Source organism: Bos javanicus, chromosome 6 (genome assembly GCF_032452875.1).
Source record: "Bos javanicus breed banteng chromosome 6, ARS-OSU_banteng_1.0, whole genome shotgun sequence".
Lineage (NCBI taxonomy): Eukaryota > Metazoa > Chordata > Mammalia > Artiodactyla > Bovidae > Bos > Bos javanicus.
The window spans coordinates 15,674,959-15,701,585 of NC_083873.1; the positions used below are offsets into that span (position 1 = coordinate 15,674,959).

A 26,627-nucleotide genomic window follows, 5' to 3' on the forward strand; every position below is an offset into this window, starting at 1 on the left:
AACTTTGTGTTTTTATTCTTTATGGCATTCCCGATACTATTGTTCACTTCTCCTTGGTACACTAATAAATGTGCAGGACATGCAGATTCTATTCTATTTACCTGGACCTTCCTGACTAAAAGTCCCACCTAAACCTAACAAAAAGAAAAAAGGACTCATAAGATCCTGTGTTCCATCATTTTTTTTATTACTCTCCTTTCATCTCTCCATTATTTTTTCTTATCTTTTTTATTTCTGAAATTTCATTTATTTTTCTGAAAATTTTTTTAGACTTGTTAAAAATTACCACTTTTAGATTTTCATTAAAAATAACAGTGTAACAACTAGGACCTATTGTATAGGATGTGGAACTCTACTCTGTGTTCTGTGCCAGCCTGGATGAGAGGGAGGTTTGGAGGAGAATGGATACATGTGTATATATGGCTGAGTCCCTTCACTGTTCACCTGAAACTGCCACAAGATTGTTAATAAAAATAATTTATTTTGTTAATACAAAATAAAAGGTTTACAGTTTGAAAAATAATCAGCTTGCCAATATATGAGGAAGCCAATTAAATAATTATTATGTTATTTGACATAACTCAAATGAAGATGGACTTTAGCTAAAAATTCCCTATGGGTTCTTATATAATTTAGTAGTAAAAAAAGGTGAAGTTCTACTAGATCCAACTGCTCTTAAAACTTAATTGATTCTCTTGAGTTTGCCTTTTGGTTTAGAATGCCTGAGCTCTTGGTTGTTTTCCTAATTTCATACATTATGTTGATAAAACAGTCTTCAAAAACAAAGTTCTTTAAAAGTGTTTGTTGGTGGGTAGGTATTTCCTGAAATGTAAGGGTTTTTTTTTTTTTTTTTAACTTTATTTTTTAATTGAAGGATAATTGCTTTACAGAATTTTATTGTTTTTAAACCTCAACATGAATCAGCCATAGGTATACAGCCCCTCCCTCTTGAACCTCCCTCCCATCTCCCTCCCCAGTCCACCCCTCAAGGTTGATACAGAGTCCCGGTTTGAGTTTCCTGAGCCATACAGCAAATTCCTGTTGGCTGTCTATTTTACATATGGTAATATAAGTTTCCATGTTACTCTCTCCATAATCTCACCCTCTCCTCCCCTCTCCCCATGTCCATAAGTCTATTCTCTATGTCTGTTTCTCCATTGCTGCTCTGCAAATAAATTTTTTGGTGCCATCTTTCTAGATTCCATATATATGCGTTAGTATATGATATTTCTTTCTCTTTCTGACTCACTTCACTCTGTATAATAGGCTCTAGGTTCATCCACCTCATTAGAACTGACTCAAATGTGTTCCTTTTTATGGCTGAGTAATATTCCATTGTGTATATGTACCAAAACTTCTTTATCCATTCATCTGTCAGTGGACACCTAGGTTGCTTCCGTGTTCTAGCTATTGTAAACAGTGCTGGAATGAACAGTGGGATACATGTGTCATTTTCAATATTGATTTCCTCAGGGTATATGCCTAGGAGTGGGATTGCTGGGTCACATGGTGGTCTTATTCCTGGTTTTGTAAGGAATCTCCATACCGTCATCCATAATGGCTGTATCAATTTACATTCCCACCAACAGTGCAGAGCGTTCCCTTTTCCCTACTCCCTCTCCAGCATTTATTGTTTGTAGACTTTTTGATGATGGCCATTCTGACCAGTGAGAGGTGATATTTCATTGTAGTTTTGATTCACATTTCTCTAATAATGAGTGATGTTGAACATCTTTTCATGTGTTTGTTAGCCATCTGTATGTCTTCTTTGGAGAAATGTCTGTTTAGGTCTTTTCCCACTTTTTGATTGGGTTGTTTTTCTGGTATTGAGTTGTATGACTGCTTGTATATTTTGGAAATTAATCCTTTGTCAGTTGTTTCATTTGCTATTTTCTCCCATTCTGAGGTTGTCCTCTTACCTTGCTTATAGTTTCCTTTGCTGTGCAAAAGCTTTTAAAGTTTAATCTTGTTTACTTTTGTTTTTATTTCCATTACTCTAGGAGGTGGGTCATAGAGGATCTTGCTTTGTGTCATCCAGTGTTCTGCCTATGTTTTCTCTAAGTTTTATGGTTTCTGGTCTTTCATTTAGGTCTTTAGTCCATTTTGAGTTTATCTTTGTGTACGGTGTTAGGAAGCATTCTAATTTCATTCTTTTACATGTAGCTGTTCAGTTTTCCCAGCACCACTTATTGAAAAGGCTGTCTTTGCCCCATTGTATATTCTTGCCTCCTTTGTCGAAAATAAGGTACGCATAGGTTCAGTTCAGTTCAGTCACGCAGTCATGTCCGACTCTATGAGACCCCATGGACTGTAGCATGCCAGGCCTCCCTATCCATCACCAACTCCTGGAGTTTACTCAAACATATGTCCATTGAGTTGGTGATGCCATCCAACTATATCATCCTCTGTTATCCCCTTCTCCTCCTGCCTTCAATCTTTCCCAGAATCAGGATCTTTTCAAATGAGTCAGTTCTTCACATCAGGTGGCCAAAGTATTAGAGTTTCAGCTTCAGCATTAGTCCTTCCAATGAATATTCAGGACTGATTTCCTTTAGGATGGACTGGTTGGATTTCCTTGCAGTCCAAGGGACTCTCAAGAGTTTTCTCCAACACCACAGTTCAAAAGGATCAGTTCTTCGCTCAGCTTTATTTATAGTCCAACTCTCTCATCCATACATGATTACTGGAAAAACCATAGCTTTAACTAGAAGGACCTTTGTTGGCAAAGTAGTGGGTTTATTTCTGGGCTTTCTATCTTGTTCCATTGGTTTATATTTCTGTTTTTGTGCCAGTACCATACTGTCTTGATGACTGTAGCTTTGTAGTATAATCTGAAGTCAGGAAGGTTGATTCCTCCAGCTCCATTCTTCTTTCTCAAGACTGCTTTGGCCATTTGGGGTCTTTTGTGTTTCCATATGAATTGTGAAATTTTTTGTTCTAGTTCTGTGAAAAATGCCATTGGTAATTTGATAGGGATTGCACTGAATCTGCAGATTGCATTTGGTAGTATAGTCATTTTCACAATATTGATTCTTCCTACCCAAGAACATGGAATATCTCTCCATCTGTTTATGTCATCTTTGATTTCTTTCATCGGTGTCTTACAATTTTCTGCATTCAGTTCTTTTATCTCCTTGCTGCTGCTGCTGCTGCTAAGTCGCTTCAGTCGTGTCTGACTCTGTGCGACCCCATAGACGGCAGCCCACTAGGCTCCTCTGTCCCTGGGATTCTCCAGACAAGAATACTGGAGTGGGTTGCCATTTCCTTCTCCAATGCATGAAAATGAAAAGTGAAAGTGAAGTCGCTCACTCATGCCCGACTCTTAGTGACCCCCCATGGACTGGAGCCTACTAGGCTCCTCCGTCCCTGGGATTTTCCAGGCAAGAGTACTGGAGTAGGGTGCCATTGCCTTCTCCCTTAGGTAAGTTTATTCCTATATATTTTATTCTTTTTGTTACAATGGTGAATGGGATTGATTCCTTAATTTCTCTTTCTGATACTTCATTGTTAGTATATAGGAATGCAAGTGATTTCTGTGTGTTGATTTTATTTCCTGAGGCTGCTAAATTCGCTGATTAGCTCTAGTAATTATCAGATATTATCATTAGGGTTTTCTGTGTATAGTATCATGTCATCAGCAAACAGTGAGAGCTTTACTTTTTCTTTTCCAATCTGGATTCCTTTTATTTCTTTTTCTTCTCTGATTGCTGTAGCTAGGACTTCCAAAACTATGTTGAATAATAGTGGTGAAAGTGGCACCCTTGTCTTGTTCCTGAACTTAGGGTGAATGCTTTCAGTTTTTTCCATTGAGAATGTTTGCTGTGGGCTTATCATATATGGCCTTTATTATGTTGAGGTAGGTTTCCTTCTTTGACCATTTTTTGAAGCATTTTAATCATAAATGTGTGCTGAAGACCCTGTGTTTCATCATTTTTTTTTTAAATCTCCCTTCATCTCTCCATTCTTAATGTTGCCTGAGTTCTGTTTGTTTCCTAGAGTATTTTAAAGCAAATCCAAGACACACAATTTTACCCATAAATATTAACTTATAAGAATTTTTAAAATTATGACTGATAATTTTCTGATTTTATTAAAGATTTTTTTAAACATCTGTTCAAATAAAGATCCCCAGAAGTTCAACATGTTATATTTAATTATGTCTCTCAAGTTGCTTTTAATATAGAACAGCCCTAGATTTTGATTTCTTACGACTGACATTTTGAAGAAAGAAAGTCAGCTGTCCTACAGAATGTCCTGGGCTTCCCAGGTGGCTCAGTGATAAAGAATCTGCCTGCCAAGATGGAGACGCCTGCTCAGTCCCTGGGTGGGAAAGATCCCCTGGAAAAGGAAATGGAAACTCACTCCAGTATTCTTGCCTGGAGCATCCCATGGATAGAGGAGCCTGGCAGACTACAGTCCACAGGGTTGCAAAGAGTTGGACACAATTTAACAACAGAATGTTTCAGTTTGGCTCTATCCCCTATCTTTTCCAATCAGTTCAGTTCAGTCGCTCAGTCATGTCCGACTCTTTGCAACCCCATGAAGTGCAGAACACCAGGCCTCCTTGTCCATCACCAACTCCCGGAGGTCACCCAAACTCATGTCCATCGAGGCAGTGATGCCATCCAGCAATCTCATCCTCTGTCATCCCCTTCTCCTCCTGCCCCCAATCCCTCCCAGCATCAGAGTCTTTTCCAATGAGTCAACTCTTTGCATGAGGTGGCCAAAGTATTGGAGTTTCAGCTTTAGCATCAGTCCTTCCAAAGAACACCCAGGGCTGATCTCCTTTAGAATGGACTGGTTGGATCTCCTTGCAGTCCAAGGGACTCGCAAGAGTCTTCTCCAACACTACAGTTCAAAAGCATCAATTCTTTGGTGCTCAGCTTTCTTCACAGTCCAACTCTCACATCCATGCGTGACCACTGGAAAAACCATAGCCTTGACTAGACGGACCTTTGTTGGCAAAGTAATGTCTCTACCTTTTAATATGCTATCTAGGTTGGTCATAACTTTCCTTCCAATAAGCAGGTAGAAAAATCAGATATTTGCCGAGATTCAACCTCAAGGTTTTAGGCCACTGTACTGTAAGAAGTTCTGTGTTCTTCCTATTGCATTGTATGATGTCTGACAATTAGGCTTATTATTAATGATTATACTGACGTTTAATACCTGCCTCCCCTGCTTCCCTGGTGGCTCAGACGGTAAAGCGTCTGCCTACAATGTGGGAGACCCAGGTTCGATCCCTGGGTCAGGAACATCCTCTGGAGAAGGAAATGGCAACCCACTCCAGTACTCTTGCCTGGAAAATCCCATGGATGGAGGAGCATGGTAGGCTACAGTCCACGGGGTCGCAAAGAGTTGGACACGACTAAGCGACTTCACTTCCCCTAGTGAAGGTGTCAGGAATCCATCTTTCAGGAGCCGTAATTCATGTAGCTTGGTTTTAGTGTTTTAAATCATGAAGTGTTTCTCCAAAGTCATTCTTTAGTATCATTAGTCTGTTAGGAAGATGGCATTTTTAAAGGCTTTCTTGTCGTAGGACACAGGTCTGTCACCTAGATTTTCTATTTCCAACAAAATGGTCCTTTTAAATTAATCTATCTAAATTGTCCAGCAAACTCTGAAAATCAGTGCTCTTGGTAAAAATATTTCTTTTTGTACCTCAGTACCATGTTGATGAAATGTTTAGAGTTACAGAGCCTCAAAAGAAAATACATCTATCCTGACAAGAGTTAACCTGGATGACCTCCTTTATCAGGGGAGGAGTCACTAGCCACCATGTTGCCAAATGGACTCAAATTTCTCTCTTTAGGGAAGGGGGCACATTCCCAAGAGTATATTTTCAGTAAGTACGAAGAGAAGAGGGGTAGAAAAGTTGGTGAAGCAATATACGTTTCTAATGAATAAAGATAAATTGCTTAAAGCTCTTTATTTCATAAGATTTTGTTTTTCTGTTTGTTCCTAGGAAGAAATCTTTCCTGTTTTCCGCCCTGTATGCTGCCTTTGTCTTTGGTGGTCGGCACCTAATGAACAAGCGGGCGAAGTTCGAGCTGAGGAAGCCTTTAGTGCTCTGGTCTCTGACCCTTGCAGTCTTCAGGTAGGTTTTTTTGTTGTTTTTCATTTTCCAAATAAAATCCATCTATTTCATCAGATTAGCTGAAAGACAACAACGTTTAATCCTGCATCTCATATTTTTTATCCTTAAGGATGTAAAATAGCACCACATCCCGAGGGAAAGGCTTCATGCCGCCAAGCTTGCCATGCTCTCTTCATTTTGAGAACACTCAGGCCATCTCCTCTCTTGTCCAGACTGTTCGTGCAGTAACTCAGTTTATGTCTTAGGACTAGAAGCAGTGCATCAGTTCCATTTTTTGGCGTATAAATAAAGATGTAGGGGTAAACTGCAGCAATAAACTGTGGAAGTGTATGGTAGTGTTCAGATGGGGTGGGCATACTCTAATTGACTGGTACATAGTCAAAAATAGCTTTCGAGCATTTGATGAGACACTGGACCAGAAAATGCTTCTGTTCCGTATCCCCAAAGCATCCTCCACCTGAATTGACTCACAGGCATATGCTTATGCATTCAGGTCTTACTTTGCGTCAGACAAAACTCGTCATAGAGGCTGGTCAGGATCAGGCCTGGTCTCTCCAAGAATATCTGCCAGCCAACATGCAAACACACTCTTGGAACCCTGAAGGAGCATGTCTAGCTTTGTAATATTTGGTGATTTGACAATCATAAGATGAATTGACACACAGCTGGTATCCAAACAGGTGCCAGAACTTACCTACAGTGCTAACAAAGGCACCTATTCCTTCTGTGTTTTGCTTGTCAAAACCAGGAGGTTGATAACTAGGCCTGGGGATGGGTAGGAAGCAGATATAAATATGCTACAGAATAAAAACCTATTCTTTCTAATATATAGGAGTATTTCTACTTTTCTTGTATTACATATTAACAGTTCTACTTCTCCAGGGGTTCAGTGGTAAAGAATCTGCCTGCGATCCAGGGAGCACAGTAGACACTGGTTTCAATCCCTGGGTTGGGAAGATCCCCTGGAGGAGGGCATGGCAACCCACTCCAGTATTCTTGCCTGGAGAATTCCATGGACAGAGGAGCCTGGTGGGCTATAATCCATGGGGTCATAGAGTCGGACACGACTGAAGCGACTTAGCATGCACCACTAATGAGAAACACATGGACTCATTAAAGGCCTCATTAGTCACTTAAGGCTTTGTTAAAGATGATCAGGCAGGAAGAGAATTTTCACAAACTCTGATCTGTACATTTCCGTCAGGCTGGCTCCCTGCGTCTGAAACACTGATGTGCTTGCTTGCTACTGCAGGCACTCTTTATTTTGGTGCATTTCATAAGGCACTACATGTGAGATACTTGTGATCTGAACCTACCACTAAAGACTCCTTCCATTTCATATGCATCAGGTCCTAATTCTCTAATACAAAGCAGCATTTTCATTTTTATTTACAATGAAGGTTCACAGAGTCTGCCTCACCTTAAGTACTTTGATATTTGAGGGAAAAATTATCTTGATGATGCCTTTCAGCATTTTACAGATCTTTCAACATCCCCTGAACCTTTATCTTCTGTTTTTTTAACCTTAGCACATATAAGAGGGAAGAAGAAAGTCCAGGGACCCCCACGCACCTGTTCTCCTGCTTAAACAGTTATCAATACTGTTTCATCTATGTTCCCACCAACTTCTCCCTTGACCCAAATTATTGGGAACTATTACAGACTCAACTATTTCTGAATGAAATGATACCATTTCTAAAAGTTAAGTAGTCTCACTAGACTGGTCAGTGTCCTTAATCTCACCTAAATTAGTAATAATTCTTTCTTATTGAGTGCTCCATTTTCTCCAGGTGTTTCAAATTTTTTTTGTACAATTTATTTTTAAGAATTTTGACCCAATGGACTTATACACACTGCTGCTGCTGCTAAGTCTGTTCAGTCGTGTCCAACTCTGTGCGACCCCATAGATGGCAGCCCACCACGCTCCCCTGTCCCTGGGATTCTCTATATATAAAATAGTCAACTGATAAGGACCTAAACAAAAGTAAAAAATCCTCACCCAATTTAACTTATAGGTTTTGTCTTTCCTTCCACTTCCAATCCATTCTTTGGATAATCCAAATTGTTTCTCTTTTAGAGTTTCCACCAGACAGGATGTTACTGATTGCGTTCTTCTGAAACCCTGTATTTTTTGTTAGTCAACAGAACTAGAAATTTTATTATATTTAGATTTGATAGGACTTTTTATAAGAAGTTAGTGAAACAAAAGCAAGGATAAGTACTTGATTCTTTAGTCATATTTAGCAGTTTCAAAAAAATTAATTTGATTACTTAGCATGTGAATAATAATGGGTGTTTTTAAGTATCATTATGAACTTACAGAATTATACTTTTTTACATGTCAGTGAGTGTGAGGTGAATTTGGATATGATGTATTGTAGCCCAATGCTATTATTCTTTTTGATGCTAAGTTAACCCATGTTTAGCCAGAGGGAATTTCTTCAGATTAGCTCCTGAATCCTTTCCCCATCTTGAGTAGTGCTCATAGCTTGATTTTTGTGTATGTGTGTGTATTTTGGGGTGTGTATGTGATTGGGGGTGGGGGTGGGGATGACAAGCTGTCCCAGGTCAAGCATGTTGCATATCCTTGTCCAGAACTGAAATCAATCATTTCTCAAAAGATCTCAACTTCCTTTGGGAGAAGGAGTAGTATTTAGAAATAACTCTAAGTACCAGGGATGGTTGTTGTCACTAAGTTCTTATTTTTAGGCCTCTTCGGTTCAGTTCAGTTCAGTTCAGTCGCTCAGTCGTGTCTGACTCTTTGCAACCCCATGAATCGCAGCATGCCAGGCCTCCCTGTCCATCACCAACTCCCGGAGTTCACTCAGACTCACATCCATCGAGTCAGTGATGCCATCCAGCCATCTCATCCTCTGTCGTCCCCTTCTCCTCCTGCCCCCAATCCCTCCCAGCATCAGAGTCTTTTCCGATGAGTCAACTCTTGGCATGAGGTGGCCAAAGTACTGGAGTTTCAGCTTTAGCATCATTCCTTCCAAAGAAATCCCAGGGCTGAGAGCAGAAAAAGAAAATTATTTGTTATTTTGAAAGGATGTATCCAGAGTTTTTACTTAAAAGATTTCTCTTTCCTCCTATGCCAAAACCCAAGTTCCCAAGGTCAGTACTTACACCATAGAACATATGCAATAGTCATTAACACAACCATCTTTTTTAGATTGACAAGTTCCTGTTTCATCTTCAATTTCCTTAATTCTATTGGTTACTTACTTTCTTAAGAGCCATGTTTTGTATAAAATTGTAAAAGCTGGAACTACCAAAAGGTGTCCAAGCATGGACTGTCTTGGGTCTTATAAAAATTGATCATAATATTCTAATCAGTTATTTGGAAACATTATAATGGAATTCTGTGGTTGTATTAATTGAACATGGTCCCATGTTCAGATCAGATCAGATCAGATCAGTCGCTGAGTCATGTCCGACACCTTGCAACCTCATGAATCGCAGCACGCCAGGCCTCCCCGTCCATCATCAACTCCCGGAGTTCCCTGAGGCTCACGTCCATCGAGTCAGTGCTTAATTCTGATCAACAGTGCATTGAATGAAAAGGCTTAATACAGAATTAATTTTTTAATGGAATGTTTATGTAAATTTTACTCCTAGACATAAAACACGTATTGTTCATTAATACATTTAAGTATTTGTAAAAATATCTAAAAAGATAATAGAAGAAAATATACTCGATTCTTACAGCTACGGTAAGGGAGAGGAGACAGGTTTGTGTGTGTGTTTTTTTTGTTTTTTTTTTAATGCCCACTATTTACTGGAAAATAAGCAGAAAAAAATTTCAGAGCTTATAGAGGTTGGTTCTAGTGGACCAGTAATCTAGAGCAAAAAGGATTTAAATTTTTCGTGATGCCTTATCTTCTTATTCAAAAGAAATGAAAGAAGCATCATGTTGACAGCTCAATTCTGGATATTGGGTGTTTATTATTCTTTGTGCTTTACTGCATTTACAGCATTTCCTAAAATATACACATATGCATACACAATCTCATACACAGAATCTCAAGTGATGTTTGTTCTTTCTTTTAGAAAAATAGCTTTCGAATGAAATTGACGTAAAGCGTCAAAAATTTATATAAAAAATCAAAAAGATAAGCTCACAAACAGTTGTTTTGATGAGTATTAATAAAAATTCTATCTAGGTGATATATTAATAAAATAACTTCATTATTATAAGAATATGTTTGTAGAAGATTATGACTCTTATTTTATTATAATTCACAAATTTTCAAATTCACCTGTAAATGGTGTTTAATATATAAGGTCCTTACACAAGAGATTCCTGCATGAGATGGCATGCAATTATGAAGGACCCTTAAGAGCCACTGCTTACCACTAATAGGATATCATGGGTTTGGAAAAAAGAGGAGAGAGAACCCAATTTTTCTGTTAGAGGAATTAGAAATGAGGGAGAGGAAGAGTAAGATTTTGCTTTTGGAAAATCACTGAAAAGAATTTTTAATGTATATTACTGCTTAAAACGAATGTCTTTTCCCCAGTTTTTCAAGCTTACCTGTGAGCTCCTTTACAGTAACTAGAGACCCAACTTAGACTTATTTCCAGATACCCCAAACTATGTTTACTCATGAACTGAGACAACTGGGTGGAAATTAAATCAGATATGTAGGCTCCCTAAGCAAAAACAAACCCCTCTCTTTTTACTGCTCTGTTTCAGAAGGAGGGAGGGGGTGTTATATGATTTGGTGAGCATTACCTGTAGCGTGTTTTCTTTCTTTATCTTTGTATTTTGACCGAAGTTTTCATATAGGTCAAATACATTGTAATTTATTGAAGGCTGTCATAAGTTTTGACAGAGTAGATAAGATATGATCAAGTGAGGTTTTTCCCAGGTCCACCATAGATTTATTTCATTGGAAAATGACTTCTCTGGGGTTTTCTTGACAATTTCTTCCCATTAACCTCAAGCCATGCCTCCCCTTTTAGACCCAAGCCGTCAGCTTCTGTATCAGTCTTTATGGATAAGATTAGGACATAGCAGCCTACAACCCAAGGATAAGCATTTTCTTATTTGATGAGACCATTCCAGGTGGCGTTTGGCCCTAGATATTTGGATATTGCCTTAGGGTAATACTGAAAAAAATTCTGGCAATTTGAACTAGTAAATCCTGGGATTATTGCTTATGGCAGACAGCCTCAAGCCCTTCAAGATGCCAGCCAGCCATTCTTCCTGAGTCATTAAATCATGTTGCTATGGCATCTCAGTGGGGTTACTTCTGTTGATTTGTAAAGGACTTTCTATGTACTGATTTAATAACTTTAAATCCTTCTAGATTGGGTGCAGATGTGCATGCTTCTGATTCAAGCAGCCTTCACCAGGTCTCTGTCTGGCAGAGTTTTCTTCTTACTAGCAGAATAAGGAGCCTTCTTCTAGGTCTCTGACCCAGAGCAGATCAAAGGACAGGTGTCTAGTCAATGCACATTAGAATAAGTTAATTACTTTGTGCAGCATATTTGTAGATGCCAGTATCACACCTGCTTCAAATTTGCTTATTCCTGTCTCCTGGTGATTCACTCTGGCCTCAATTGCTTTAGGCTTTATTTGTTCAAAGCCAGATACCCTAACTTTACAGCTGGACTTTTTGCCATGTTATTATCCAGCGATTTTCTCTGTTGAAACTCATTTTTATTTCCTGGCCTTATTTTTATTTAGTCATTGAATTTTATCTTCAGCTTAAGTATAAAATATATTCAAAGTGAATAGAAAATTACTCTTTTTCTTTAGTAAGAGTTCCATGAACAAAGGGCTTATATATACCATAGGACACATTCAGAAAAATGTGTTTAACAGAGCAAAGATGCACATGAATGATATTTGATCAAATCTAATTGTGGTTTTATTCACCCATCAGTATTTAATATTGGAAGAATTATTGGCAACTGCCTTATTTTTAAAGAAACAGACATATAATAAAACCAACTGAAACTATTCAGATGAGAAAAATATGACATTTTAAAAACCCATATTGAAGGAGTTAAGTACATCATTGACCTATAAAGTGATGAAACATTGAAACTAACAAATTTCAGAACTGAATTTATACTCATGTGCCTTGTATCTAGTGCTTTGTTATGGTTTCCAGAAGTGGTCCTTCTTAATCCACAGAGAACATTACAGACAATGATTACAGTGATATTAATATTATGAAGGAAATGAATACATAAACTGTAAATGTCATAGGGGAAAAGCTCCTAGTTTTTCAACAACAGGTTATAAACTTCACATTTTTTAAGACACAGCATCAAAAGGCCAAATGTAACAAAGCAGAAGGCATTTCTAGAAAGCATATACTAAGTAGCAAAAAAAGGCAAGCTGATGAATAATTGTGGTAATGTAATACCTTTTGTGAAAAGTTTCAGTTCAGTTCAGTTCAGTCGCTCAGTCGTGTCCAAGTCTTTGCGACCCCATGAATCACAGCACGCCAGGCCTCCCTGTCCATCTCCAACTCCCGGAGTTCACTCAGACTCAGGTCCGTCGAGTCACTGATGTCATCCAGCCATCTCATCCTCTGTCGTCCTCTTCTCCTCCTGCCCCCAATCCCTCCCAGCATCAGAGTCTTTTCCAATGAGTCAACTCTTCACATGAGGTGGCCAAAGTACTAGAGTTTCAGCTTCAGCATCATTCCATCCAAAGAAATCCCAGGGCTGATCTCCTTCAGAATGGACTGGTTGGATCTCCTTGCAGTCCAAGGGACTCTCAAGAGTCTTCTCCAACACCACAGTTCAAAAGCATCAATTCTTCGGCGCTCAGGCTTCTTCATAGTCCAACTCTCACATCCACACATGACCACTGGGAAAACCATAGCCTTGACTAGACGGGCCTTTGTTGGCAAAGTAATGTCTCTGCTTTTGAATATGCTATCTAGGTTGGTCATAACTTTCCTTCCAAGGAGTAAGCATCTTTTAATTTCATGGCTGCAGTCAGCATCTGCAGTGATTTTGGAGCCCCCCAAAATAAAGTCTGACGCTGTTTCCACTGTTTCCCCATCTATTTCCCATGAAGTGATGGGACCGAATGTCATGATCTTCGTTTTCTGAATGTTGAGCTTTAAGCCAACCTTTTCACTCTCCAATTTCACTTTTGTCAAGAGGCTTTTTAGTTCCTCTTCACTTTCTGCCCAACCCATAAATTAACACTGCATTGTATTTATTAACATGTGTGTACTAAAACATAAAAAGAACATTTCAAAAGTTCAAGCTAGTGATTTTTTTGGGGACGCAGGGAGCCCAGTGAGATCAGAGAGGGTCTGATGGAGGCTTGCCCTGATTTTGTATGACCTTGTTATTATGAAAAGTTAAATAAGAAAAACAATAACTGTTCGAAACAAGTATGGATAGCAATTTTTTTTTAATTGAAAACAAATAATGAAAAGAAGTCAGTTGTTTAAAGGAAAGATAATGATTGTAGTCATTTATAAGATTCTGGCAAAATGCTGCTGCTGCTAAGTCACTTCAGTTGTGTCCGACTCTGTGCGACCCCATAGATGGCAGCCCACCAGGCTCCTCCGTCCATAGGATTCTCTAGGCAAGAATACTGGAGTGGGTTGCCATTTCCTTCTCCATTGGTGTACATTAAATAAAGCAAGTTTATATCAAAACACAAATTTTGTGCCCTGTTGATCCAAACACGCACCACAATAATGGCAGAGTTATAGTTAGAATTAAGAATGGTTTTTTATATATTGTTAAGTTGTGTCCGATCCTTTGTGACCCTATGGACTGCAGCACTCCAGGCTTCCCTGTCCTTCACTATCTCCTGGAATTAGCTCATACTCATGGGACTGAGCAACTTCACTTTCACTTTCACTTTTCACTTTCATGCATTGGAGAGGGAAATGGCAACCCACTCCAGTGTTCTTGCCTGGAGAATCCCAGGGATGGGGGAGCCTGGTGGGCTGCAGTCCATGGGGTTACACAGAGTTGGACACGACTGAAGTGACTTAGCAGCAGCAGCAGCAGCAGCATGTCCATTGAGTCAGTGATGCCATACAACCATCTCAACCATCTCAACCTCTGTCATCCCTTTCTCCTCCTTTCTATCTTTCCTGGTATCAGAGTCTTTTCCAATGAGTCAGCTCTTCACACCAGGTAGCCAAAATATTGGAGCTTCAGCTTCAGCATCAGTCCTTCCATTGAATATTCAGGGCTCAGTTGAAGTGGAACCAATACACTAAAATCCATACATACTGGTTTGCTCAGGATAACCTTAGTTTTATACCCATTGTCTCAGCATAATTATTAATAGCTCCCCTTTCACTCTCAACAGTGGCCCACTTTGAATGGTAAAAGATAATGGTTAATCTAGTTATAACCCACTGAGGAAATGAGTTGGCTTAATAAAACAGAAAAAGGGGAAATTGCAACTATCATTTGCCACGTTGCCCCAACAAATCTTTATTTTTAGTATTTCTCTCCTCTCTGAAACTTGCTCTTCTGTCCATAATATTCCCAAACATTTAACATACTGTCACTCAAATTTAAAGTATTCAAACCAGATGTCTTTTTGATAGCCCTTTAAAATTTTTCGGAGAAGGCAATGGCACCCCACTCCAGTACTCTTGCCTGGAAAATCCCATGGATGGAGGAGCCTGGTAGGCTGCAGTCCATGGGGTCGCTAAGAGTCGGACATGACTGAGCGACAAAATTTGTCACTATTTTCCTAGGTAACATCTTTAAGTCATTCAAAAATAAAAGCTCAACTAGTCACTTAATTGTAAAGTGAAGTGTTAGTCGCTCAGTCATGTCCAACTCTTTGCAACTCCATGGACTGTAGCCCACCAGGCTCCTCTGTCCATGGAATTCTCCAGGCAAGAAGACTGGAGTGGGTTGCCATTTCCTTCTCCAGGGGATCTTCCTGGCCCATGAATCAAGCCTGGGTCTCCCGCATTGTGGACAGATTCTTCAGAATTTAAGCCATCTAAGTGAATGCTGGAGACCATGTCACTTCTTGGGAAGATGAAGCTGGTTTGAGACCCATGGTCAAATAATCCAGTGGAGTGTGAGTTTCACTTTTCAGCTCATGAGCTTGGTGCCAGGTAGCTGTATTCTTTGTTCAAAACAAGACAGCCATACTTATACCAGTAATTGTAAAGGATGAGGTAATGAAGCTATGCAATAGAAGGAACTATGAACTAGACTAATCTAGATTTTTCTGATCCAGCTCATCTTTTATGGATTTTAAAATCTTATCTAATATGCTCTCTCAGGGCAACCTGAGAGGCAAGAAGGACTGAGAAGATGGGTAAATTCAACACAGTAGTTCTGAGTATGATTCTTATTTCTTTGCCTTGCACTATGCTAACCCACCCCCCCACCCCCCCCAAAAACAGATGAACACTAAAGGAGAGAAATCCAGAGTGAAATAGAACCTCAACCCAAGTAAATCTCCTCTCATTGCTACTGAGATGCTTTTATAGGTATCGATATGCATTCCCAGACCAATGACAAGGGTCACTTCCTATCTCAACACTCTGGAGTTTGGGGTCAAACTGCCTTCAATACTCCCTGAGTTGATTCTGGGAACACCTAAGGACCTTTCTACACTGTGACTGGGAGATGATATGCCGTGTACATGACAAGGTTATGGCCAAAACCCAGGGAGACTGAAAGATCTGGAGAAAAATCTCTTTGGGGAAAAATCATAAGGCGATATTATTTAAAAACACTCTGATACACCTTGTCATAAACAATAAAGCTGTAAATCAATAGTCAGTTACATCATATGACAATCTGTTGCAATAAAAAGATATTTCTGGTTTGAATAGCAGGAAGTATCGTCCATCTGTAACTCCTCTCCCTCTGTTAAATGGTTCCCGTGGGTCATATAACTGCTCCAACCCCACCTCTCTGCCCTAATATTGTTACTGATGTAAAGCTAAGTCCACCACAGAAGGAACAGCTAGAACCAACATTACTGATTTGGTTTGGCTTGTTTGTTTTTAAAGGCTGTATTTAAAGACTCACCAATTGCTGGATTCTGAATATCCAGTGTTCTTAGTGTCCAAAAACTCCTCTGAGTTGTAAAATTCTTCTTAAATATGTTGAGTAGCTGTCTCATCTCCATTTCCATGCTGGGATCTCTGGTCTGGCCTTCATCACTTCACATCTTAGTACTGCAAACCACCAGTTCCTGTTTCCCAAATGTTTCCTCCATCAAAGCTACTCTACATATCTTACTTATTTCCCTGCTTAAGCATTAATTGAAATGCCTTTGCCTTTAGGTTGCATCAAAAATCAGTCTTTCTTTGATGGATCTTTCACCACTGCCCTATGCAAGCTTTCCATTCAAGCCAACTTGCCTCATCGTTGCCCCCCAAATTACATACTTTTGCCCATGTGCATTTCCTATCTTTGAACCCAATATCCCTCCTCTTTCTCCATTCATCCTCCATTTTTTTTTCCCCCTTTAAGTCTTATCCATTTTAGAGTGTCTTCTCTGTAAAGGATTCTCTGATCATCTCAGCCCGTATCTCAGCTTCTGTCGACCTTGTTGCTCATGGTCACGTAGCCAGGCTATATGCGACCTTATCTGTGTACCTTTGAGGGGCCTTGTGAGTTCCTTGGGGCCAGAATTGTGTCCGGTTGTTCCTGGAACACCCTGGCATGCACGCAATTTCTGAATTAATGAATAAAAATCTCACACTTAGCTACTTCTCCAGTCATGTGTAATCAACGTTTTTATTCATTGCACTTGTTCATCCTTTATATTTCTTGTATCAACTGCCACAGACAGACCCCAGTCCAATCTTCCTTTGGTATCATCAGGCTTCACCTAGGAAAGTACAGATGTGCTTCAAGAAATCCAGGGTTGACTTCCTGGAGTTGGAGGTGCCTTGCAGAGGCCTGCAGAGCCTGACTTTGTTCCTGTCTGACTTCTCCTCCTCTCCCATCCCTCAGGCCAGAGTGGCAGCTCTGTTTTTGCTCAAACCTATTAACAAGGTTGCTGCCTCAGGGCTCTCACACTGGCCACTCCCTTGACTGGAACATTCATTGCCCATTATTCTAACAGCCTGTCCTTTGCCTCCTTCAGACCTTGGCTCAGATCTCACCTTCCCACCTCCCTGTCCAAAATCACACTAACACCCACCCTCACTCCTCATTGTCTTGATTTCCTTTTCTCCTTGACAGGGATCACCTTCCAGCCACTATGTGTATTGCTAATCTTGCTCATTCTAGAAGGTCTGTAATTCAACTCTGAGTTCCATGAGGGGAAGGATTTTGTCTGATATTTTTGCTGTGTCTCTAGTGTCCGTCTAGGCATTGAAAAAAATAGCTTTTCAAAATGAAAAAAGGAAATGAAAAGAGATTTGTAAATAGTTGTTAGTAAGTCTCCTTGCCCTTTATGAAAAGTCTTCTTTCCAAAGAGGGAAATAGGGTATTTTTTGTGCTTTTCCCTTGACTCTGGGAACAATGTGGATTTTCAAAATGTCAAAGTATTCCTAGGAAAATAGTAATTAGACTGATTAACTGAATGCTTAATGTTTTGCTTTAAAAAAAAATTAAGATGTCCATTATAGAGGAGGATTCAGAGCTGCTGTAAGAGGCGCTTTCTGAGGAAGGCCAAGAGAGCAAACCCTGCTTTGCAGGTGGAATCTGGGCGCTGAGCAGAGCCCTGGCCTCTTCCTTGGGGATGGCATGGACCCGCAGGTCACTCTGCTGCTCCAGATTAAGAGAAAAATCATAGTGTCGTGATCTGGTCCAAATAGGAGAAAAGTGTACAGTTTGTTGTAAACGTAAGTTATGAGAGGACCTAGACTGGCCCCACTGTGTACATGAAGGGAGCTGCAGGTTAATGAGTCCAGGCGGCAGTGGCCTCCTGCTCCCAAAACTACAGTCTGCCTGCCAACCTTTGCTTCTTTACAGCTGGAAATGGGATCCAGTAGTCTTGTTTTATTAAATGATTTTTTTATAATCATAAAAATGAGAATTTGCTGTTCGTAAAACTGGTAACTGCGGAAAAGCATGAACACAAAACCTTTCCTTTCAGAAATCCACATATATTTGCTATTAATATTTTGGGGCATGCCCTCTCAATAATGTTAAGCTTGAGATTCTTTCCTCATAATTTTAATTTTGTGTAATCCAATTAATATATTTGAGTCTGGATGAAAATAGGACTTCAGTAATATGTTTGTATTATAGGTGCTGGAACAATGTAAAATGGTGACACACAGGGCATTTTAAATCCTGTTACCAAAAGGAATTAGTATGTAAATAGCTAGAATAACAGCTTTTCTGAAACTTGTGTGAGAAATAACATGAGCGTTCTTGAAGAGATTTCACAGTCATTTAGGATATAAGTGTTATAATTCTGAACCATTTGTTAAGGATTATTTTGAGTTAAAGCTGAGTTAAGGATTACTTTGCTTATAAATTTGCAGTATTACTTCACAAATTCTTCAAGAATCCTTGTTTAGTAGGGTTTAAAAAATATATGATATTGAACAAAAAATTGAATCCTCAAAAGACTCTTCAGACCTAACTTTTCATAAAAGCCCCTAAGTGCATAATCTAGAGTACATCAGGTGATGTGACATCCTTATTAAGATGAAGTAACTGGTTGGACTGCAAGGATATCCAACCAGTCCATTCTGAAGGAGATCAGCCCTAGGATTTCTTTGGAAGGAATGATGCTAAAGCTGAAACTCCAGTACTTTGGCCACCTCATGCGAAGAGTTGACTCATTGGAAAAGACTCTGATGCTGGGAGGGATTGGGGGCAGGAGAAGGGGACGACAGAGGATGAGATGGCTGGATGGCATCACTGACTCGATGGACTGAGTCTGAGTGAACTCCGGGAGTTGGAGATGGACAGGGAAGCCTGGCGTGCTGCGATTCATGGGGTCGCAAAGAGTTGGACAGGACTGAGCGACTGACCTGAACTGAACTGACTGAACTAGAATCACCACAATTGTAGACTGGCTGAAGAAAACAAAATGAGTAACATGGAAAAGTACTAGAAGCTTGTTCTGGAAAGGCCTGTTTACACAGAATAAACTGAAATTTGGAGAGAGAACACTTCCTTCTTCTCAAGGTCCACATGTGCTCAAGGCATGAGTGTGAGTAGAGAGTGAACTATAGGAAAGACGTGAGATGAGGGTTCGGGAAAGAAACATCAATAACTCATGCTAGGGTTAACCACAGCTGTCAGAATCAATGGAAATATGAAATAATTCTTGCAGGAGACTTCTGACCTCCATCTTGAAAGTATCAGCAGTCCTTTCATGAGAACTATCAATTTTTATTCTCTGTATTTCAACCAAGAACTCCACAGAGTAACTGCTCATCTATTTTTGATGGTGCTGTAAAATTGACAGGCTGCCCACATCCCACTTGATTTTGCATGTGATAGAAGGACCCAGTTTTCTCCCTGGTAACTAACGTGTCTTGTCGTCCATGCTACCAATTGATGGATTACTTTAATCGATTGCTGGTTCTTCTTGGAACTTGACTCCTGCCATTTGTTTTACCAACTCTTGAGTGAAAATTGATGGAGGCTGTTGGATACCTTCTCATCACTTAGGACTGGATGGTCGTTTGTGGTGGAGGCTGTGGTACCCCAGCAGTCCTCACTGTACTCATTGCAATCCACTATTTCCTTTATAGTTTTCAGAGCCCTGGGGTTTAGAAACAAATTAATATGACCCAAATGGTTGGTTTGGGGCATAATACTTCATAGCTCTCATGCTGCATTTTCCTAACAGCATGATTTTCTTTTATTCTTTTTTATTTCATTATTAACAGTACCATGGTGGACAGACAGGTGGCTTTTGTTTTCTTTTGTTCTGAGAAGCAGATAAGCAGGGTGATTACAGTAGCTGGAGAAAACTGTCCATTGATTCTAGGTATATATGTGTTAACCCACAGCAGAAATTGTCAGTACAGCTTAGAGAATTGCCTATCACTTGAAGAAATTATGAATCATTAGCTATTCAGAGTTCTCTTATGCAGGAGGTACGGATTTGGGTTCTCTGAAAGGGTTTAGCTTTAAATTATAGTTTATACTGACTTGGTGAAAAAAAATTTTTTTTTTCAAAAAGATCCAGGTCAAGTACACAGAGATCAGGAAAGAAGTGCTGAGGAAGGAAAATAAAAATTTTGCCTTTAAAAAGAACATAATTAAAACTCTTAAAAAAAGAAAGAAAAACCATCTAGAATTTTTCCAATTTCGAATGGACAGCCTGGCCCAGGAGATGGCATCTAAACTTCTCAAGATGTTCTTACCACCACTTCCATTCTTGCTGAGACCAAACCCGTCTTTTGCCACCCTGAGCAGTGAGGGAATTGCACTTGAGCATGCATGAATCCGCTGATTGACACCTCTAGGATGTAAATGTATGACATTTCCTGCATTCCTTAAGGACTTCTCTCTAAATGCATTGAGGAGAATGGGCTTAAAGTTTGAAGTCATTAAAAGTTAAAGCAAAGACCCATTTTCCTGCCTTGTGTATTTCTTTTCTTTTTTTATTATTATTTTTTTTTTTTTGGAGGACCGATGCTTTTTTATTTATTTTTGCCACTTTATTTCTTTAATTGAAGGATAATTGCTTTACAGAATTTTGTGGCTTTCTGTCAAATGTCAACAAGAATCAGCCATGGGTACACCCGTGCCCACATTTTTTTTTTTTTTAAGTTAACATTTTTTTAATGGCCATGACATGTGGTATATGGGATTTTAGTTCCCCAGCCAGGGATCTGACTTTCACAGCTGCCTTGAGGTATATATATGTTGTCTCCTTTTACAAATGAGGAAACTGAATCTCAGAGAGGTTTAAGTAATTTTCCCTTGCTTACTGCTAGGCAATAAACCTAAAGCCTATTGTGCTTTACAAAGAAAATTGCTGCGAAGCACCTACTGCCCTAGGGGCTGAATTACTGCTCTCTTCCTCCTCATAGTCCTAGTCATCATCATGACTGTGCTCTTCTGCAGCCCACAGCCCTTTGGGTAGGAGCCCTACATTGGTAATATTTATGACTTGCTGTCCTGATGCAATGATACCACATCAGAACAGTGAGCAGCTCTGAGGAGAAAAGATGGCCCATCTGATTGCAAGTTTCCATCGGGCAAGAATCCCGTGTAGTCCACAATGTTAGCACCCAGTGCCCATGACTAAATTTTTTTTAAAAGGCACGTGATCTGTTAGTGATTTCAGTTATTGAGAAATGCAGAGATGCAGTGTTGATCCATTTGTGAGACTGCCAATAGAAATGGACACCAGGTGTGTAGGCAGCCTGTAGAGTTTTATATTCAGCCAAATGTATGTTTTCATACAGTGTCCATTATTTCTTCATGAGGAAAAGACTGAACATCTATTTCTTCATGAGGAAAAGGCTGAACTGTTAATTTTGATTTTTTTAAAAACACTTTATCCTAAATACGTGATTATCACTTGAAATATTTATCAAAGTAGCATCTGCCAGAAAGGGAAAAAATCAAATAAACCCCGCCCCCAAAAAAAAAGACTTTTTTTTTTTTTTAAAGAGGAAACGGAAATCTGTTGTGAAAGTTGTGGCTAAGTTAAATAATAGAGTCTCTACATTAAAACACCAGTATACCCAAGTAAGTCCTCCTGCTTTCACTTACTCTTGCTGCGCTCAGCATTTGGATAGAAAGTAATATTTGTTCTCATGAAATATACAAGCCATAAAACCCTGATGTTGGCTTTGGTGAAAACAAACTCCATACTTAGTTCCACTGAAGGCTTTGAGGAGAAATGACCAAAGGTTGTGTAAGGTTCTATACCACTGTCTCATGTTTCCTTGAAACTTCTGGGCAAAGCCCTATGAGATGTTCTATAAATCCTAAATAGACTTATAATTTAAAATGTTTTTAAAGTCAATAAAACCATATTTTTTTTTTTTAATATTTATTCAAAAAGGAAAGACTAGAACCAAAGTGACTGATTTTTAAGGACAAAATGAGCACTTTTGACAAAACAAAACTGGTAGAAATCACTTTGATTAAAAGTATTTTGTACCAAAAACCAACCAAAAAATCGGAGGTACTTTAAAAAATTAACTCCTCCTCCATCCTACCATAAGTTTTAAATTATTATTTTTTAATGCAGTTTAAGTAGCTACATAGACAAGGTAAGGCCGAGTGGCTCTGCTGTGACATTAGTGACAGGTGCACTAAGAAACTCATTCAAGTATGTTTGCAGAATGAGAACTGTCAGAGACAGCTGGGCTTGCAAAACCTTCCGGAAGTCTTATTGTTTCCTGTATTGGATCAAGTCCAAAAATGAGGATAATTACCCTCTAGAACTGCCAAGTTTTCAGGCTTTTCAGAAAACCCTGATCTTGTAGTAGGAAAGAAATGTGGGCCAAGGTATAAGAATAGTGACTGGATTTTTAAAAGAATATTTCTAAAGGAGCAATTTTCTCAAAAGTGGTCCTTTTGCTTTGACTAACAATGCAAAGTAGAGAACCATCCAGTCAAAACCACAGACAATAGAAAGAGAGGAAATCAGACTTATTATCTACTCCTGCTGCTGCTGCATCGCGTCAGTCATGTCCAACTCTGTGTTACCCTATAGACGGCAGCCCACCAGGCTCCCCCATCCCTGGGATTCTCCAGACAAGAACAGTGGAGTGGGTTGCCATTTCCTTCTCCAGTGCATGAAAGTGAAAAGTGAACGTGAAGTCGCTCAGTCATGTCTGACTCTTCGCGACCCCATGGACTGCAGCCTTCCAGGCTCCTCCATCCATGGGATTTTCCAGGCAAGAATACTGGAGTGGGGTGCCATTACCTTCTCCGTTATCTACTCCTAGGCTACCCTAATAATCGAAGAGCTGAGAATTTCAACCAGGCTTCATTGGGACTTTTATTTAGGTAATTCATGAAAGCCTTTGCTGGGGCAGGGGAACAGAAGTAGATCTCAATGTTGAATGGGAAATTTTTATTGTCCTGAAAGCTCCTTATTTTCCAAAATTTTTAAAGATTACCCTGATTTAAAGTGAACAGATCCCCTTTGTTTAGAATAGAGAGGAAATGATAGGTTTTGCTCTACATTTCCAAACCTAATAATCAGATCAGATGGTATATGCTGGTTACTTTATCTACACTGTTGTATTCATCCTCACAACAGAAAACTCTATCCTAGGGAGGTCACATTTTTCCAGGTGAGATGAGTTCTTTGTATATTTCAAATAATTTAGAACTTTCATAATTCAAAAGCATTTTCCCATAGGAATAATTTTAAACGCAACAAATATATACCTAGCTGAGTGCCGAAGAATTGATGCTTTTGAACTGTGGTGTTGGAGAAGACTCTTGAGAGTCCCTTGGATTGCAAGGAGATCCAACCAGTCCATTCTGAAGGAGATCAATCCTGGGTGTTCTTTGGAAGGAATGATGCTAAAGCTGAAACTCCAATACTTTGGCCACCTCATGCGAAGAATTGACTCACTGGAAAAGACTCTGATGCTGGGAGGGATTGGGGGCAGGAGGAGAAGGGGACGACAGAGGATGAGATGGCTGGATGGCATCACCGACTCGATGGACGTGAGTTTGGGTGAACTCTGGGAGTTGGTAATGGACAGGGAGGCCTGGCGTGCTAAAATTCATGGGGTTGCAAAGAGTAGGACACAACTCAGCGACTGAACTGAACTAAACTGAAGAGTAACTTTTCATCATATCTAACTTTTGTTTCTTCATTTGAAAGTTCTTGGTTCTACCACTGACCCCTCCACTTAATGACTACTCAAATAGCATTGTTATAATTTAGCAACAATGATTGTTAAACTAACAGCCCCCAGTAGTCACCAAAATCACCATTAAGACTTCTGAGGCACCTGAACGAAAGAGTGGTTCAAAAGATAATGACCAAAGCTCTGGGTATTTCTGTTCCTCATTGCTGTGGTGCGCCTGTGGGCAACACTGTAAAGGTAGTTTAAATCAGGTCCACCAGCTTTGAAATTGTATGATTCTTGAGTGTATTTTAGATGTGGGGGATTCATAGTCCTTCAGATTTTACATATAGGTACATTCTGATTAATATCATATAATACATCAGTATTTCACAATGTCATGATCCAAATCTATGTAAAATGCATCTACGTTGCTATTTTGCATAGAGTGATGAAGAAACTTACGGCTTATAGGTGACAGGACCACATTTAGTTGGTCTGACTTAAAAACCCATACTGTGTGCTCAATGCCATGCTGCTCACATAACTGAGAAAATCAGAAATAAAAGTCCTCATTCCAGAAAGACTTTGTGAGAGGCTTACATAAGAGGGGGAATATGATCTTACAAGGGAAGGAGGAGAAACAACTGTTTCTCAAACTGCTTCAAAACATCTGGAATGTCTATTAAAAATTCCCAGCTCTGGGTCTTCCTCCAAAGCTATTAAATTGGCACCTCTGGTGGTAGAGCTTGGAAATCTGCATTTTTATTGACCTCCATGGTTTACTGTCATTAAAATTCCTGTGTAATTTCAAGGCTCTTGAGACATCACCCTATCCTCTAACCTGAAATCTAGATAACTCCCCCCTACACACACACACATAGCCCTACACACACACCAGCAATAGAACAGCAAAAGACTCAGAAGATGTTCAGTGTATGGTGAGCTGCCCTACAGGGTGACAGGCTGACTGCCAAGTCCAGCACGCTTGATCCTTACTCATGCATTTCTTACTGTGCCTCTGCCTTTCTACAGACTTTCTCCAGCACCATGGAGTATTCACTCAGGTGCGTTATATCACAATCAGCTTCCTGGTCAACCAAAAGCCATCTTGGCAGAGCCGGGCGAGGCAAAGCCAGCCACCCCCCAACAGTGTCTCAGACCTCCACTATGACTTCCTGTGAGGGAGATCTCTCCCTAATTCTGGTTTCTCCACCCCACCTCCCTCCGCTCAACATGCACACCTGATTTGCCAAGTCTTGAGTTCCTGTTCCATTATCCGTCTGCATTTTCTCTCTTGGCTGCCCCATCTGGCCTCAAACTCAACGCTACCTGAACCTGTTTAATGGAAAAGGTTCACAGCCAGTCCCTGAACTCAAAATTTCACCGTGGGGAATATATTGCAAGGAAATAAAGTCAAACAAGGAGAGGCTTCCTGTATGATGTTTATGGCAGCATTATTGGCACTTAAATAAGCAATATAGAAAGAAAGAAAGAAGGGAGTGGTAAGTTACAGTGCAAACATCCGGTGGAATCATGATGCAGATATTAAATAGGGGGTTCAGGAAAACTGGGTAGCAACATGGGAAAATTGCTGATGATAAGTTGGAAATGTACTTAGGTAGGCCTCTCTGCTTAGGTACTCTAAGCTCAACCATGAATGGAAAGTGAACAAGACTGGAAGGTATTAAAAATTATAACCATTGTGTTATGTTTATAGGATCATGATTGGTCTTTTCCTCTGTATTTTCTGAATTTTCTAAAGTCTATATGCTATAATTGTTTATCTTTTTAATAAAGCTTATCAAACTTTGCAATCAGGGTGGCCTGATGGCGTCCTATTTACGAGGCTCAGTGAGGGAGTAAGCTTTGCCTTCACCCTCAGCAGGCAGCTCTGTGCTCAGGCGACCACTCTAGTGGGCCTTCCAGCAGCTTCCTCACTCCCTCTGCAGCAGTGCTCCATTGCACCCCTCTGCTCTGACCTCTGGAAGTCAAAGTGTCCTAGGGCTCAGGTGCTCTCTTCCCCTCTATTTCAGTTCTCTCCCTAAGGGATCTCACCTTATTCAGCCCATGTTTAAATATCAGATGACTCTTATACTGAAGTGTCCAGCCCTGATCCCTTCCCTAAACTACAAACTTCCCTTCATCTAAAGCTACTTCATCTTCACTTAGACGTGTATATGGTAGGCATCTCCTGTCTTATGTCCCTAAACAGAGGTCTGGATTTCCTCTATGACTTAATTAACATGCAGATACGTTAATTATTAGGTCAAGTCCTCTCTAGCTAAGTACCTGGCATCATTATCCCATTCTTGTTCATCAGGCCAGAAATCTTTGTCTTCCTGCTTGTTATCTGGCCCCACTCACAGTGATCCAGGGCATCCTCTCAGGTATACAGATTTGTCTGCTGCTTTCTGTTCATGTCTGCTGTGACCGCCTCTTTCATTTGGAAATAGGGATATAATATCCTTTTAAATGTTCTCCCTGGTGGATTCCTTACATAATGATAAATTATCATTTAATAGTATTCATAATTACACATTAGTCTTAATTATATATGATTATCTATTTTTTTTAATTTTATTTATTTATCTGGCTGTGTCAGGTCCTAGCTGCAACACCCAGGATCTTCGTTAAGTCACGATGGATCTTTTGTGATACAGCTGGGGCTCACGGACTCCCTAGTTGTAGCCTGCAGGCTTAGTTTCTTTGAGACATGTGGGATCTTAGTTACCCAATCAGGGATCGAACCCGAGTCCCCTGTATTGCAAGGTGGAGTCTTAACCACTGGACCATCAGGGAAGTCCCTATGATTAGCTATTAATGTTACATTAATTATTGTGGTTGTCTTTGATTGTATTATA

At 39.8% G+C, this 26,627-nt stretch overlaps 1 protein-coding gene across 4 annotated transcripts in view; it reads left to right on the top strand.

Moving 5' to 3' along the window:
• Positions 1-26,627, top strand: part of ELOVL6 (ELOVL fatty acid elongase 6) — a 134,618-nt gene that overhangs the window by 77,118 nt on the left and 30,873 nt on the right. For all 4 annotated transcript variants that reach the window (XM_061419397.1, XM_061419395.1, XM_061419396.1 and 1 more), the window contains one exon: positions 5,966-6,097. In XM_061419397.1, coding sequence (XP_061275381.1) covers positions 5,966-6,097 — 132 coding nt within the window. The remainder of the gene's footprint in view (positions 1-5,965; positions 6,098-26,627) is intronic.